The sequence below is a fragment of the Pelobates fuscus genome, chromosome 5 (assembly GCF_036172605.1).
Source record: "Pelobates fuscus isolate aPelFus1 chromosome 5, aPelFus1.pri, whole genome shotgun sequence".
Lineage (NCBI taxonomy): Eukaryota > Metazoa > Chordata > Amphibia > Anura > Pelobatidae > Pelobates > Pelobates fuscus.
Window position 1 is genome coordinate 276427757 of NC_086321.1, and position 15177 is coordinate 276442933.

Genomic DNA, 15177 nt, shown 5'->3' on the forward strand with positions numbered 1-15177 from the left:
ATTGCTCAGAGCACCTGCCTTGCAAAGACTTCTCATTGAGCTGCATTGTGAAGTCTGTGATTTGACACACACAGAAAGTCTGGGCAAGGTTAGAAGTGGAGGTCTTGCAAAGGCTGCAGACAAGAGAACTGCAGGTTTGCAAGCTGTTTTTAGAAATACTCCATTAAAAATACATTATTAAATACATGCAAGTTTTGATTTGGTGTATATCTACTAAAGAGTGATTTCAATCTTTTGTATTTTGGCAATGGAGTGTCCCTTTAAATATATTCAAAAACAGTATTAAAAGAACACTACAGTGTTAGGAATAATGTTAGGAGTACTAACCTGTATTCCTAAGGCTATGGTGTTTGCTTAGACTCAGAGACCACTAACTCTAAATAAAAACTGGAATAAAATCTGCATCTGCATCTGCATCGATGCAGAGATGTGTTTAACCCTTTAACGTAAACATTGCTGTAACTACTAAATAAAAGTGTTGTACTTTTAAATGTTTAAAACTAAAAGACCACTGTACCAAGTTCATTGAGTTTAATTGTTCTTGGTGCCTGAAGTGGTCCTTTAACACACCATAATCATTACATTTTTACCAAATAATATAGTGTGTGATTAATAATTTTGAAACTGAAGAAGTCATATTAGTTGCATTTTCAGTTGAATTTGGGAAATGCCACTTGAAGCATTCATTGTATTGAGCTATTTCAATTGCTTTTGTGTGATGAGTTCATTGCAAACAGCTGAAAGTTTGTAAATTGTGACCATAAACTTGAATTTTAATGGGAGTTGAATAATTTTTAATTACAACTGTATTTTTGGAAATGTAGATTTTAAGATTCTAGATTGTAAGCTCATTTGAACAAGGTCCTCATCATTAGGCCATTAGGCGCCCTGTGCGAAAAGTCTTCACGGCCCCCTCCCATCCTCCCAGGTCATACACATTCATCCATATATATGTATATAGGGGATTTATTGAATTAATAATGATTTAAAAACAAATATTCATTCCCCCTCCCCTCTTGTTACATAGCAATGAGGGGGGAATGCAGATCTCTGGTGTTCCAGTGTGCTGGGAATCTGGTCTGCTCCTTCACCGGGTGTAGACTACGAGTAACTGTCTCGTTAGCTCAGGCATTTACTGTGTCAGAGCTTTCCTCTGGTTATCCGCAGCAACGCACTGATTGGCCGGAGCTCGGAAGACAGCTACTTATGGTCTGCAGCCAGCAGAGAAGTGCAGGCCAGAGGTGCCAGACTGCCTCCTCTGCATTACAGAGGGGCAAACTAAGTATGTCACATAATACTGTGATGCACAGTTACAGGCAGACAGTCTCACACACACAGTTGCAGGCAAACAGTCATAGAGACAAACACACAGTCACACACACACACACACAGTCACAAGCAGACAGTCACACACACTTGGTTACTAGCAGGCAGACACTCACACACTCTGTTAAAGGCAGACACACTCACAGTTGAAATCACACGCACATGTGCACACACATACACACACACACTTACTCCTTCCTGCTTCCCCTTCCTGTGCAGCAGTTACCATGGGCTTCCGGGAGCTTTTAGCCCTGCCTCCGCAGCACTTTAAAGGATCACTATAGGGTCAGGAACACAAACATGTATTCCTGACCCTAAAGTGTTAACATCACCATCTAGCCCCCCCTGGGCCCCTCATGCCTCCATAAATATAGTAAAAATCTTACTGTATTCAAACCTGAAGCTGTAACTCTACATGCTGTTAGACTCAGAAAAACAAGCAGTCTGCTGACATGTGGTAGACTGATCCAATCATAGTGCTTCCCCATAGGATTGGTTGAGACTGACAAGGAGGCAGATCAGGGGCAGCGCCAGCATGATTCAAACACAGCCCTTGCCAATGAGCATCTCCTCGTAGAGATGAATTGAATCAATGAATCTCTATGAGGAAAGTTCAGTGTCTGCATGCAGAGGGAGGAGACACTGAACGTTTGGATGCATTTTAGGCAGCCATGACCCGGGAAGGATCTCTAACAGCTATCTGAGGAGTGGCCAGTGAAGTTATCACTAGACTGTAATGTAAACACTTTTTTTTTTAATCTGAAAAGACCGTATTTACAGCAAAAAGCCTGAAGGTAGTGATTCTACTCACCAGAACAAATTCAATAAGCTGTAGTTGTTCTCGTGACTATAGTGTCCCTTTAACTCCGCATCTGCCACTCACAAGCTCCACCCCCGATGATCATAAGCCCCGCCCCCGCTATTTTCTTTCATAGTCCCGGGTGGAGAATAATTAATCCTCCACCTGGGTATTTAGCTCTCCTAAGGCCGGCCCTAATTGTAGTTGGCAGGAACTTTAAATATATCTTTTACATTGATAGATACATATTATCTAGCTATCTACTAAATAAAAAACAAATTGCAACCAAAAGAAATAGTGGGATTTGGACAACATGTGAATATGACTAGACAACCTGTACATACTTTGATGTATAGTAGTGGCAATGTACTATATTAGAAAGTAAAACAAAAAACAACTGTAACCAGATTATTAAATATTATTAAAGGAACACTTTAGTGTCAGTAATACAAATTAGTTCACTATATTAAAGTTCTAAAATAACAGTTTAGGTGGCCGAACCCCCTGTAAAGAGTCAAAGTTGCTTTTACTCATATTTCTCCTTGCAGCTGGCTCCGCCCCCTTGGCTGAGATCATCAGACTTGACAATTTCAGCCAATCCAATGCTTTCCCACTGCATTGAGAGCCTATTGCACATATGCGGCAAAATGCATAGAGGTGCAATGAATGAATGCATCTCTATGGGGAGCGTTCAGCGTCTTCATGCAAAGCGTGGAGATGCTGAACGTCAGTTCTGCACATTGTGTAGCACTGACCCACAAAGCACCTCTAGTGGCCGTCTGAGTGACTGCCACTAAAGGTGTTACTAAGCAGTAATGTAAACACTACCTTTTCTCTGAAAAGGCAATCTTTACATTGAAAAGCCTGAATGGACAGGCTATAGATACCAGGACCACTACATGAAGCTGTAGTTTTTCTGGTGACTATAGTGTCCATAACAAACTATAGTGTCACAAACAAATATAATTTATTTGAGTAATGCGCTAAAATAATCCCAATACTAATTAGCTCAGTGAAACATTATCATTTCTGTAACCGAAAAATGACACTGTGAATCTCTGTGGCCCTTTGGCATGTCACATTCACCACAACTCATAACTGCTGCTTGTTTCCACAGATCAACTCACAAACAGAATCACAAGAATTTCACTCGGCTGTAATTAAAAGTGTTATTAGAGGTGCTATTCCACTAACTATGCTGAATGTAACACTTTTATTGTTAAATATAGCATTATGAACATCATTCCTATTACTTTTGGTTGCCCAAACACTGCCCAGAAATAATTAGTCACATAAAATGTAGCTTTGTTCATATTTACTGCTAGGTGTTTTAATTCCATCTTTTAGTCATGTGACACACGGAGAGCGAGAGAACTGAAAACTGAAAGTGTGTGTTGCCATAGCAGCAGAAATAGCTTCTTATAAGTTACTGTGTTTTATGGCTTTGAAATTATTAAGGAAATAATAAAATGACTGAACTGATGAATGGCTTTTGCAAACATGCACTAGGTTAGAGGTTTATCTTAAGGGGGCTTTGAGTGCCAAGAATCCTTTTTTTTTTATTTTTATTTTTTTATATGTTAAACTGCTAGAAAATGTTTTACAAAAACTGGTGCAATAAACTGTAGTGGTTATGGAGTTTGGAATGGAGTGTGAACAGAAGTGTTCCTTTAACGATCTTCACGTTCAGTGCTTTATATAATATCACAAAAGTTATCTGGTACAATGACATACAGTAACGCTGTTATTTGCAGACTTTCATTTTTGGTTATGAATTCTGTGATCTCTATTTATTGACTTTAACCCCTTAAGGACACATGACATGTGTGACATGTCATGATTCCCTTTTATTCCAGAGGTTTGGTCCTTAAGGGGTTAAATGTATGGCAATGTATACAGGTGCAACAGCTACTACAGCCTCTATGTTCCCATGCTGTTGCAAAAGCAAGTTTCACATCCGCTGCAGACATTTGTTTTGATTCCTTAGGCAACCGGATGCAATCAAGTCTTAGAAACAGTATTGAGTAATCCCTGATTATGCTTATCTTTCGATCCAGTTGTTTGAATTCCCTGGGAAGTGAAATGGTAAAATAGCAAAGTGAGCCTGTTGAACTCTATATGTTACAGATGGCTATTATTATTATTATTATTATTATTATTATGTTATCATTTATATAGCGCCAATAAATTCCCATTTTAAAGAGGTTAATTAAAGTATTTTACAATGTTACCATTCAAAAATTAATTATCTACAATTTATTGTTTCGTAAAAAAAAAAAAAATACAACAAACAAACAAACCACTGACTGGCACTTTAGTGACCCCTTGTAGCAAATTGAAAACGGAATTCACAAATTTACTTTGTTATTCAATAAAGTAAGAATTAAATGTGAATTCAGAGTTAATTTCAAATTAAAGACCATAATAGCCAAATTGGAGAAATTCCAGTTCAGCCAGTTTGGCTTTGCATGAAAAATTCACTTTGAATTCCCCATTAGACTTTATTTAACAAATTATTTGGAAAAATTATGCGAGTCTACTGTTATCCTAGTTCTTTGTTAGACTAAACTTTGCAATTTCTGTCTCAGTTGGTTACAATTCATTTGTGGAGAATTGTTTGTTTGAAAAAAGGGTATCTTGGACATCTCTACAAATAGCAAATTCAGTTATGTTTACTAATTAGTTTGTACTAAATGTTTGCATTTCTTGTCAGTTTTTCAACATATTATGGTTAGTGGTTTACAGGGGGAAAACAAAATGTATCACTTGCTCATTAGGCTTTATTAGTACATTACTGGACTGCTACCTAAACCAAAATGGCGGATTAGCCTTCACATCTGTCTACGTCACTACAATGCTTAAAAAAAATAAAGAATAAAAAACAAAGCTCATCACTTATCCGCCCCTCCTTCCCCTTTGACATCTGGTGGAGGAAGCGTAACTTCGGCGTGTCGAATGACGTCGGCTGTGGGACTGGAACCCGGAGGACATTTTTGAAACGGGCAAAAGTTCTTAGGTCATTCAGGGGGAAAATTGCTTTACATTAATAACTGAGATAAATAATTGTCTTTCACCATATCAAACTGGATAATATATTTCCCGTACGTGTGATATTATGCAGTCATTTCAGTCCAGGGTGTCTGGCTGATAAAACAATGTTTGCCCACATCCAATATGGCCGACCAGGATGTGATCTCTCGGGAGACACAAGCAGGCTGGCCAGTACATGGAGGTGATGGGATGCGCTATGCACTAACGTCACTCAACCCCCCGGAGTGGGTGGGGCTTCTAGGAGGCCACAGATTTCATCTGAAAAAAAAAAAAGGAGGCGGAGGGGAAAAAAAATCCTCAGAGCGAGAGATAAATAAAGAGAATGGAGAGGGGCGGGCGGTCGATTGATGGGCGACGAACGCAACGCGGCTTGTAACGTCACGTCACCGAGCGGCGGGCCGCGCGCACACTCACAGTGTCTCTCACCATCCGGGCAGTCAGGCCGCCCTACACCCAGCGCGCGCCCCCGGGGAGCCAGACCCGGTCACGGCGGAGGAGGCGAGTTCACTGTGTATATACATAATGTACTGTGTATGTATACCGAGTGTGACTATCAACCGGGGGGGAGAGGGAGGGAGGGTGCGGCTGGCCATCTGTAATGATAATATCTACATTGTGTGTACAGTGCCGGGAGCTCGGTGTATGTACTCATAGCACTCTGTGTCCATAGCATGGACTGAGAGAGAGAGAGAGCAGCCTGTGTCTATAGACAGCCAGGGAGAGAGAGGGCTGGGTGTACACCAGATATACACCGGGCACACAGAGAGAGCTGGGTGTACACACACCGGGCACACAGAGAGAGCTGGGTGTACACACACCGGGCACACAGAGAGAGCTGGGTGTACACACACCGGGCACACAGAGAGAGCTGGGTGTACACACACCGGGCACACAGTGGGCTTGGTATGGACCCTGTATACTGTTGGGCTCCCCTCATAGAAAAGCTAAGATGATTGTAAAAATAAACCATAGAGGATGTGTGCACAAAACTCCCTATTAAAACCACAATTATAAAATGTAAGGCTAAAATAGCCAAGCTGTGGATATATATATATATATATATATATATATTTTAATTATTTTGGGGTGCTTATATATTGAGTTGGGATATATATATATTTTTATTTGCATACATTTTTGGACTTTAGTGGGGAAAAAAACATTTAGAACGTATGTGTTTTGCTTGCGTGTGTAAACTGATTAGAGGTACATAGACTTTGAGATTATTTTTTATTTTATTTTTTTACATATGAGTACTTTGGGTGAAGAAGTGATGTTATTGTTTACATAACCTTGGTTTTAAGTGGTGACAACTACAGTTTGGAGCTGCTGGCTTGATAAATGGTGGAAGATGATGCTTTCTAGTTGTTAAATTATTGGCTTGTCATTTTATGTACAATTGTGCATAGTCCTTACGTGTTAATTAGTCTTTTTGTGTTCTGTAGAAGAGGTTACCACATTTATTTCAGTGTTCATGTCATATGGTGTCTTGGGGGAAGGAAGTGCATGTAGCTGCCTCCCCTTTGTCTCAACTGTGCCTCATTCTGTTCGTATCTTCCTGCCTTGAAGATGGTTTATCAGTATCTTGCAGTGGTGAACGTAGAGGTGATATAATACACATCACTGAACTAGTTTTGTACTTCATCTGTATTTATTTATTTTTAAAACCTGCACATTACATTTTCTGGTTTTTATTAGTTTTATTTTAAACATTTCCTGCCTTATGTTTCCTTTTTTTTTTTCTGTTTGTGAGCATAATCCTTTGTTAGAACTCTCACTTAGAAGCTACTGTATGTGAACTTGCTGTGTAGTATGTAAAGGTATATTTGCTTTTTTTTTTTTTACTAAAATGTAACCCTGCTTGGGTACATGTTCGTTTCTGTACAAGATCAGAATCTAAGGCATTGTGCCAGCAAAAGGATAAACTAATGTTGACTAAGCTTCTATGGTGTAAATTATGTCATTTGAAATACGTAGTTAAATTACGTATTTGGCTATGGTTATAGCTAATCCATATATAAAACTGACTAACAAACCATGGTTGTTCATTAACTGCACAATGTAGTGTCACTTTCATATTTAAATGTATACTAAACTAGTAGTTCTACACTACAGTTTGGAGATGTGGTTTGACTGTAAATAGACATGCTGATCTTTGTAACTGATGTAAAATTTGATGAAAGGAGTGAAGAGGAGTTGGAGTAATCATACTGTTTGCGTATTGTCGTGAACCTCTGTTTTAATATTTTGCTAATTTAGAACTTCTAACACTTCACTAAAATACCTATTTAAATCGCATTGTAGGGGAATGATTCCCAAAAAGTTAGACTAGAGTCTTAGACCGTGCACCACTCAAGTTCTGAACCGTTTATGCCCTCACTTTTTTAGAACTATAAAGTATTTTATACAGTGTAATTGCAATAAATGCACTTTTTTTAATTAATGCATAAGGTTTCACAAGCTACAAGTATATAGTTACTGCAGGCAGAAAGTCTTGCATTTGAAATCCAATGTAGTTATGCACATGTTTGTATCTAGAGACTAGTTAATGTTCAACTGTTTAAATAAAATCAATGTATTTTATATGTAGTAGCGCACACCAATATGTATAAGTTGTATCTGAACCTTTTTGAACTTTTTTCGTTTACAGTGAAATTATGTTCTTGAAAGTGTATTTTTAAGATTTTCTCACATCCAATTTCTCAAAGTGTATGAAGTTTTACATATACAGCAGTAATAGTTTGCATTGTTGCTCTCCTTGTTTTGTAAAATTAACTTAATGTGAAATTATAGTGAATTGCAAGAATTTAGTCAAAAAGCCAACTTTCTGACTATATCAGAGTTGGTTGACTTTATTTTATTTTTTATTGGCTATTTGTGCATATGTCTTGCAATTTGCATTTCAATTAACAACAATTCTGTGTTGGTGTGTAAACCCTAAAGTCAAACATGGGTGATATACAGTGGAGTACAGAGGCTGTCACATGTAAATACAGTTTTGCATCAGAGCCTAAGTGCTGATCTCTCGCTTTATAGAGACTATAGTTGCTAGAACCACTAGAGCTTAATGCAGAAGTTCTAGGCACTACAGGCTGTCTTTAACCCCTTAAGGACCAAACTTCTGGAATAAAAGGGAATCATGACATGTCACACATGTCATGTGTCCTTAAGGGGTTAAAGGTTCACCAGAGTAAACATTCCCTTTTCTGAGACTACTTGCTGCCTAACCACTAGAGGGAATTCCTGGGTTTAGTCTTGCAAAGACTGCAGAGCATCTGCAAGGAGATGCTAAATGTTCTCCTTAGTGAGGCATTGAGTCAATGTTTTCCATAAATTACAACTTTTTTTGCTGTCCGTCTATTGAATATCAATTGAAGCTAGCTAGCAGATGCACAATTGATGAAAGACAGCGGATTGGTTCCTTAGAATCTGGCTGTATTGATCCTATCCCATTGTGCACTGTTGTGAATGACTCTGGAAGGGTTTGGAAAACCAAATAGACTATAGAGATCCCATAAAATATCGATTTTAGTTATTACTCCTTGGTACCCACCATTTAAATCTGTTACATGGATGATGGCTGGCAGTATATGCAAATAATAACAGGACAACAAGAAGTAAAATCCATGTAGTTGAAGTGTTTTTATTTTTTTATTTTTAAAGCATTTAGGACAAGATTATATGTAGTCTATCTGCATATGTTGTAATGCATGTAAATTACACTTGCTTGATGATGTGTACAATCTTTAAATCATCTTTGGTTGAAAGCATTCCTTATCTTCCTTATGTTCACAAATCTTGGCATGTAAAAGTGCTGGGTATCTCAAATGCACTTTGACCATGCACAATATGAAAGTGTCTCTCACAGAGCAAAAGGAATCAATGAGGTGCACTATAAGTGTATCTACTTGTTTTCATTAGAAAATAAGCATATATGACTTTTTACAAATAGAATATCACATATCCTCTTCTTTTTCCAGAAATGACAAAAGGTCAGTTTACCTTTAAGTGCTGGGGCCCTTTCTTGTTGTCCTGGTGGCATGGCTAACAGCATATGATGATCCCTGCTCCAAGGGAAGCTTATTCTAATCTGAGAATAAAATATTATCTTCTAAGCTTCCCTATTTCCCTCACTTATGAACCATGCTACAGCTGTTGGCACCTTGCCCCCATGTTCAGCAAAGAGCTTGCCATACTTTCACTTTGGTTTCTAATATATACATTTTGACACACTGAGTTGTCCAGGGGCTGCATAAACTGCAGGGATTACAATACATTACTCAAATGTATTTACTCAAACTTTGTCTGTTGCTCAACTATATTGTATCTTTTTTTTTTTTTTTTTTTTACTATGCACAATCTTGTTGTATTTTAGTTTAATTTGTATAACAAGCAACTTGTTAAAGAACAATCCCCTCCTTTATTTTGTTAATACGCTAAAAAGAGATCTACATAAGTCACTTTGGCCAAATATGAAAAAAGTGGGAGGTCCTCTGGAAACAAAGTATTTGAATATAAATTACATTAGGGTTTCACATTTATTCAACATCCACTGTCTTGTGGTGAGCTGCAAAGTATTCCATAAAACACGTAGGCTCATACTTTAAAATTTGGTTAAATAGAATTTTTGTGACGCTTGAAACATTGTTTAGTAGGGCCATTCTCTGCTCAGGAGCGAAAAACTGACCTGTGACTCTTTTGGTAATGTTGTCCTATATTGGCTTCACCACAGACTGCATTATGTGGCACTGCCACCAGATTTGAGTTAAGAGGCTTGTTCAATATGGTGCAGATGCATGGTATCAAAGTACTATACCTTAAGGATATCAATTTTTAAGGCGTAATTTTGCAGCTTTATCTCTCATTACTTTAACATATTCTGACGAAATCTTAACATGAACAGGAAATTCACAGTTTAAAGGAACACTATAATCACCAAACCAAACTTATCGTAATGAAGCAGTTTTAGTGTATTGATCATACCTCTGTAGTCTCATTACTCAGTTCTCTGCCATTTAGGAGTTAAACACTTTGTTTATGTAGCCCTAGACACACCTACCTACATGTGACTTACACAGCCTTTTTAAACACTTCCTGTAATTATCAAATGTTTACACATCCTTTATTGCACTGTCTGTTTTAGTTTAGAATGTATAGCTTGCTAGACCTTGCAGGAGCCTGTGTATGCTTTAATTTTTTATTTAAGGAACATGAGAGAAAAACTTCTAAATCAATGTGATGTCCGATTAAAAATTAAAACCTTATTTTTTAAAAAAAATGTTTTCATAAAGACGGTCAATCACAGCCAGGTAAAGTTTGGCTATGGCTGCATGAACATAAACGATTGCTTTAACTCCTAAATGGCAGAGAATTGAGCAGTGAGATTAAAGATGACTGAGCAATACACAAAAACTGTTTCATTAAGCTAAAGTTCTTTTGGTGATTGGGTGTCCCTTTAAGTCAATTGATTTGGGAGGGGAGGGTGTAGTGTGTGGTTTATTTATTTTTCTTCCCCCTTTCCTGATTTTGGAACCTGGTGAAATGGTTTTTGATGGGCTGAGCTGATAAGGATTAGCACCATCACAAAGAGAAGTTAATTCCAGAAAAGGAACAATCAAAGGCAGGATCTTATGCAAATTGATACTACTTAAATGAATTTCATCAGAATACTATTTGCAACTAGGTTTACTTGTAATTATGCAAGACTTTATAAAAGCTTGACAGCTTAGTAGATGTTAATTAGAATGAGGTGAGTAAGTAAATATGTCTGAGAATGCTTTGATAAAATACAAGAAAATGAAGGGCACTGCTAACCATTTGAATTCTTGGGAAATCTTCAGTAATGGTGCCTGAATAACTGAAATAAACTGGTTACTGTTCAAGTAGGCTGCTTAATAGTTTCAAATGAAGCACTACACAACTTCCCAGGGGAAAAACATGACAATCTTCTAGAATGACTTGAAATCTGTGGTATAACTCGTTTTAAGGAATGCAAAACTACCTTCATATAAGGCACGTGGACAGTAAAATTAGTTTTTTTTTTTTTTTCTTTTTCTTTCAGATTTAGTACTATTTGATTTTCAAAGCAAATGCTCTGGTAGACATGGACATATCAGTATGCTCTCCATTTAAAAGTATTCTTACTGTGCATGAAGGTTTGATGTAGCTGTCCATTTCTACCCCTGTGTTTGTATGGGAGAAGCTGCTTTCCCAAAGACGTCTTTATATTCCTTCATCTATTGCAAATGTTTTCTGGAAGGGCATTATAGGACACATTCTGAAATCTCTTTACCTATCCACAGTCCATATTTTGTTTTTCCCATTCATTATGCAGGCTGTTGCAGAGCGGTGGTTACATGTATCTTATCATGTGCACATCTTTTTAGGGTCAACTTTATGTGTCTGTGGAAATACCAATTTTAAAGACCACTTTAAAAAAAAAAAAAAAAAAAATATATATATATATATATATATATATATATAATTTTTCTTTTATTTGCTAGTGTAGATCTGGTGATTTTCTGTTTTAGCTACAATACAACCTCTTGAATAATGCTTATGCCATTTATTTATTTGCAGTTCACATGCTCTACTATGTCTTAAACTGTGATACAGCTGCAGAAGCTGATCTGCAAAACCTCTCTCCCATAAATGTACATTATTTCAGATAATACCAGTTTTGTCACAAGCCTTAACAGTCATACTCTCATAGTTTTGTCTTTGTATTTTATTGTTGGCAGTTTAACACTAGTGTTCACACTATTTCTTTTGCACAACATGTGATATTGACTGTTTTATGACTGCATATAAACTGAAACGTTCTGTTATTTGTCATAACTGGTTCCTCACTGTATGGATTTTCTGGAAGGAGTATACACATTTTAACTGCAAATGGTTGATTTGATGTTTAACTAGTCTGCCACATTTTGTCATGTATTTGAATGACCCTTATTGGTCTTTCGGTCTTAGTATGTGGGAAAATAGCAATGGACTGGTTGACTGTTTCCTACAGTATGTAGGAACTATTTGGTTCTTTTATCTGGCCATTGTCCGTGCCAAGGATGCTTAGAAATCTTCAGGCCTGTGGAGTTCCTCCATTAAAGTATTTTAATTTTTTTTCATTTAAAATTTGCCTTTTCAAATGAAGATAAGAATTGGATGCAGAAACAAAAAGGTGGTGGGTGGGAGTGCAGGAGTAACTTTTAGTACAATACATTTTGAGTACAACTGAGTGGCATAAAACAGTTTATACCTTACGGTAAAGTAATAAATTTTGTCAACTGTTCAGTGCCAATATGATATGGTATGGTTCGTAGATTATAAAAGGAGGTATAGGCAGCATGCTCTAATAATATATCAGTTGAGGTCAGAGATTGGTCTGTTATACATATGAAATTACAGCGTTCATGAGCTACCTGATCTCCATGTGCTCCAGAGTTCCCATGCTTTTTTGTGATGTGTGGAAGGAGGGAAAAGAGATGTATAGGAAGTATCATAGACCCATTGTTTATGCACAGGCTTCCCCAAACTCCGCCCCTCCAGATGTTGCTGAACTACAACTCCCATGATTCTATGAATGGAGTTGTAGTTCAGCAACATCTGGAGGGCTGGAGTCTAGGGAAGCATGTTTTTGCAGGTCACCAAGATGGTCCTATCTGGTGGGAGGAATAGGGGACTTTCATTTACGTGCTATTGTTGTGCCGTCAGGATGATGTGTAAAATCATTTTCTGTTTGTACCGGGGTGTCTCCACTGGGAGATATAACAGCAAGTACGTTTTCGGAGCAAAGGGGAGAGTGCTGTTTGTTATGGTTTGGATTAATTCATGGACCTCAGTCCAGTATTGACAGAGCTTCGCACATTGCAACCAGATATGATTCATCGTGCCCTCGAATCTGTGACATCCCCAACCATCTGGGGAGGTGAAAGGGAAGATTTTGTGTATCTTTTCGATGCTGCTTTAAGTGAGAGAGGATGATTGGAGTAGTTTAAGCTGGTTGGATGTTAGGGTATCCCACCTTTTAGTTGTCATCGTGCATTGGAGATCTGCTTCCCATTGTGTGGCATATTTGGAAGTGGAGAAGTTGGCGTGATTGGTTATTAGGTTGTGGCACATGGAGATCGGTTTACATTGAGGCGAAAGATTCCTATTAATACACATTTGTTCCCAAACAGTGAGTGATGTGGTAGTAAGAGATGTGGTTGGGTTCTGCTTCAGTGCTTTGATTTAGTAGGATTTCACTTGTAGATATGAATAGCGTGAAGACCTTGGGAGTGACTATCTAGCGGTGAGGTCTAGGTAATCCAACAGTTTGTCGGACTCAAACAGGTGGTAAAGGTGCGTTGCGCCACTGCAATTCCATGGTAAAGAGTTAAACGTGGGGCTAGAATATAGTAGAGCCTTTCGGTGGGGTTGCCAAGGAGTGGGTAGGCGTACTAACCAACCTGGGTCTGTATTAATCCCAGATTTAAAACAGGAGCTGGACTGGACCTGAGGGGAAAGAGGTTTGTGTTTGGCCTAAGGTGTTTCAACGTCCATAGCATATTGTGGATGTTGTGACCTCCCATTAAGTCTTTCTCCAGTGAGACCCACTGCAGCTTGGCATTTGAGAGGATATGGGGTAAGGCAGTAGCTAAGATAGCTGCCTGCTAGTAGGCTTGTATGTTGGGTAGGGCCAACCATAATAAGTATTTTTAAGTTTACTGGACTGCAGTGGGGGTTGCAGTTGCCATGAAAATGTCTAAACCAGGAAGATTTGATAAAATTGTACCAGAGTAAATTTAGTTAAACTTATCTTGTCCAAGTTTGGTAATAAAAGGGGAGAAACTCAAGTGATATTGCTGGCCTCTTCTACATCAACTCTGACTTGCTTTCTCACTGTCTTTGCAAAATAGTGACATGGATCCAATTTGATCTTTGTTATATTCAGGGGAACCCAAATTGTTTTAAGTGCACTTGGACAAGCATGAATTAGACACCAAATGCGTGTTGATTATCAAAATAAGCCTCTGACCTTTATTTTGTCGTGTTTTTATACATTAAAAAGTAAGTGCTTACGTTCAAATACTCGAACAGTAGTAGGAAGGGAGTGAAAGGATGAAGGGAGTACAGATAAGACATAGGGATGAACGTCCTGTACATATAACCGATAAGTTCCGGGATAGAGAAGGAACAGACTGATTTAGGAGAGACCGCTCAGGTGGGGGATATCTGCTCCTGGAACTAGACATATATGGTCTTAAGTGTTATTTTAAGCATTAAAGGACCACTATAGTGCCAGGAAAACATACTGGTTTTCCTGGCACTATAGTGCCCTGAGGGTGCCCCCTCCCGCCGGGCTGGATGGAGAGGAAGGGGTTAAACTTACCTCTTTCTTAAGCGCCGGGCGGGGAGCTCTCCTCCTCCTCGGCTGAATGCGCATACAATGCTTTCCTATGGACGCTGGCGTCTTCTCACTGTTATTTTCACAGTGAGAAGCACGCAAGCTCCTCTAGCGGCTGTCAATGAGACAGCCATTAGAGGCTGGATTAACCATAATGTAAACATAGCAGTTTCTCTGAAACTGCTATGTTTACTGAAAAAAGGGTTAAACCTAGCTGGACCCGGCACCCAGACCACTTCATTAAGCTGAAGTGGTCTGGGTGCCTATAGTGGTCCTTTTAAGCATTTCCTGAGTCCAAGTTAGCCAATTTTAATATAGGCTATCTAATATGACACCTATAAGCTTGAACCTTGGAATCCAGGTAAATTCTTTCTCAATAGATATCTGTGTATGTATGCCTTCTAGACACTGTTCAGGATATGCATTGGTGGTCTCACCCTTTTTATATCAAAGACCACGCAAACAGTGGCTTTGTAATAGGAGCATAGGGATTACTTTAGCATTACCACAATCCTACAGAAGTGGCAGCTGTTTGCTGTTGCTGAACACTCTGGTGGCTGACATCGTCAGTGTTCTCAAGAACTGGTGATTTAGACGGTTCATGTGTGTATAGTTTTGC

General features: G+C 38.5%; 1 protein-coding gene across 4 annotated transcripts in view; it reads left to right on the forward strand.

Moving 5' to 3' along the window:
* RNF38 (ring finger protein 38) overlaps positions 1–15177 on the forward strand; it is a 190491-nt gene that overhangs the window by 147189 nt on the left and 28125 nt on the right. The window contains exon 1 of one of the 4 annotated variants that reach the window (XM_063455338.1): positions 5542–5707. The exons of 2 other annotated variants lie outside the window; for them this stretch is intronic. In XM_063455338.1, coding sequence (XP_063311408.1) covers positions 5699–5707 — 9 coding nt within the window. In that variant the 5' untranslated portion in view covers positions 5542–5698. Of the gene's footprint in view, positions 1–5541; positions 5708–15177 lie in introns of those variants that run through there. One more of the 4 variants, XM_063455339.1, reaches the window with a different exon arrangement.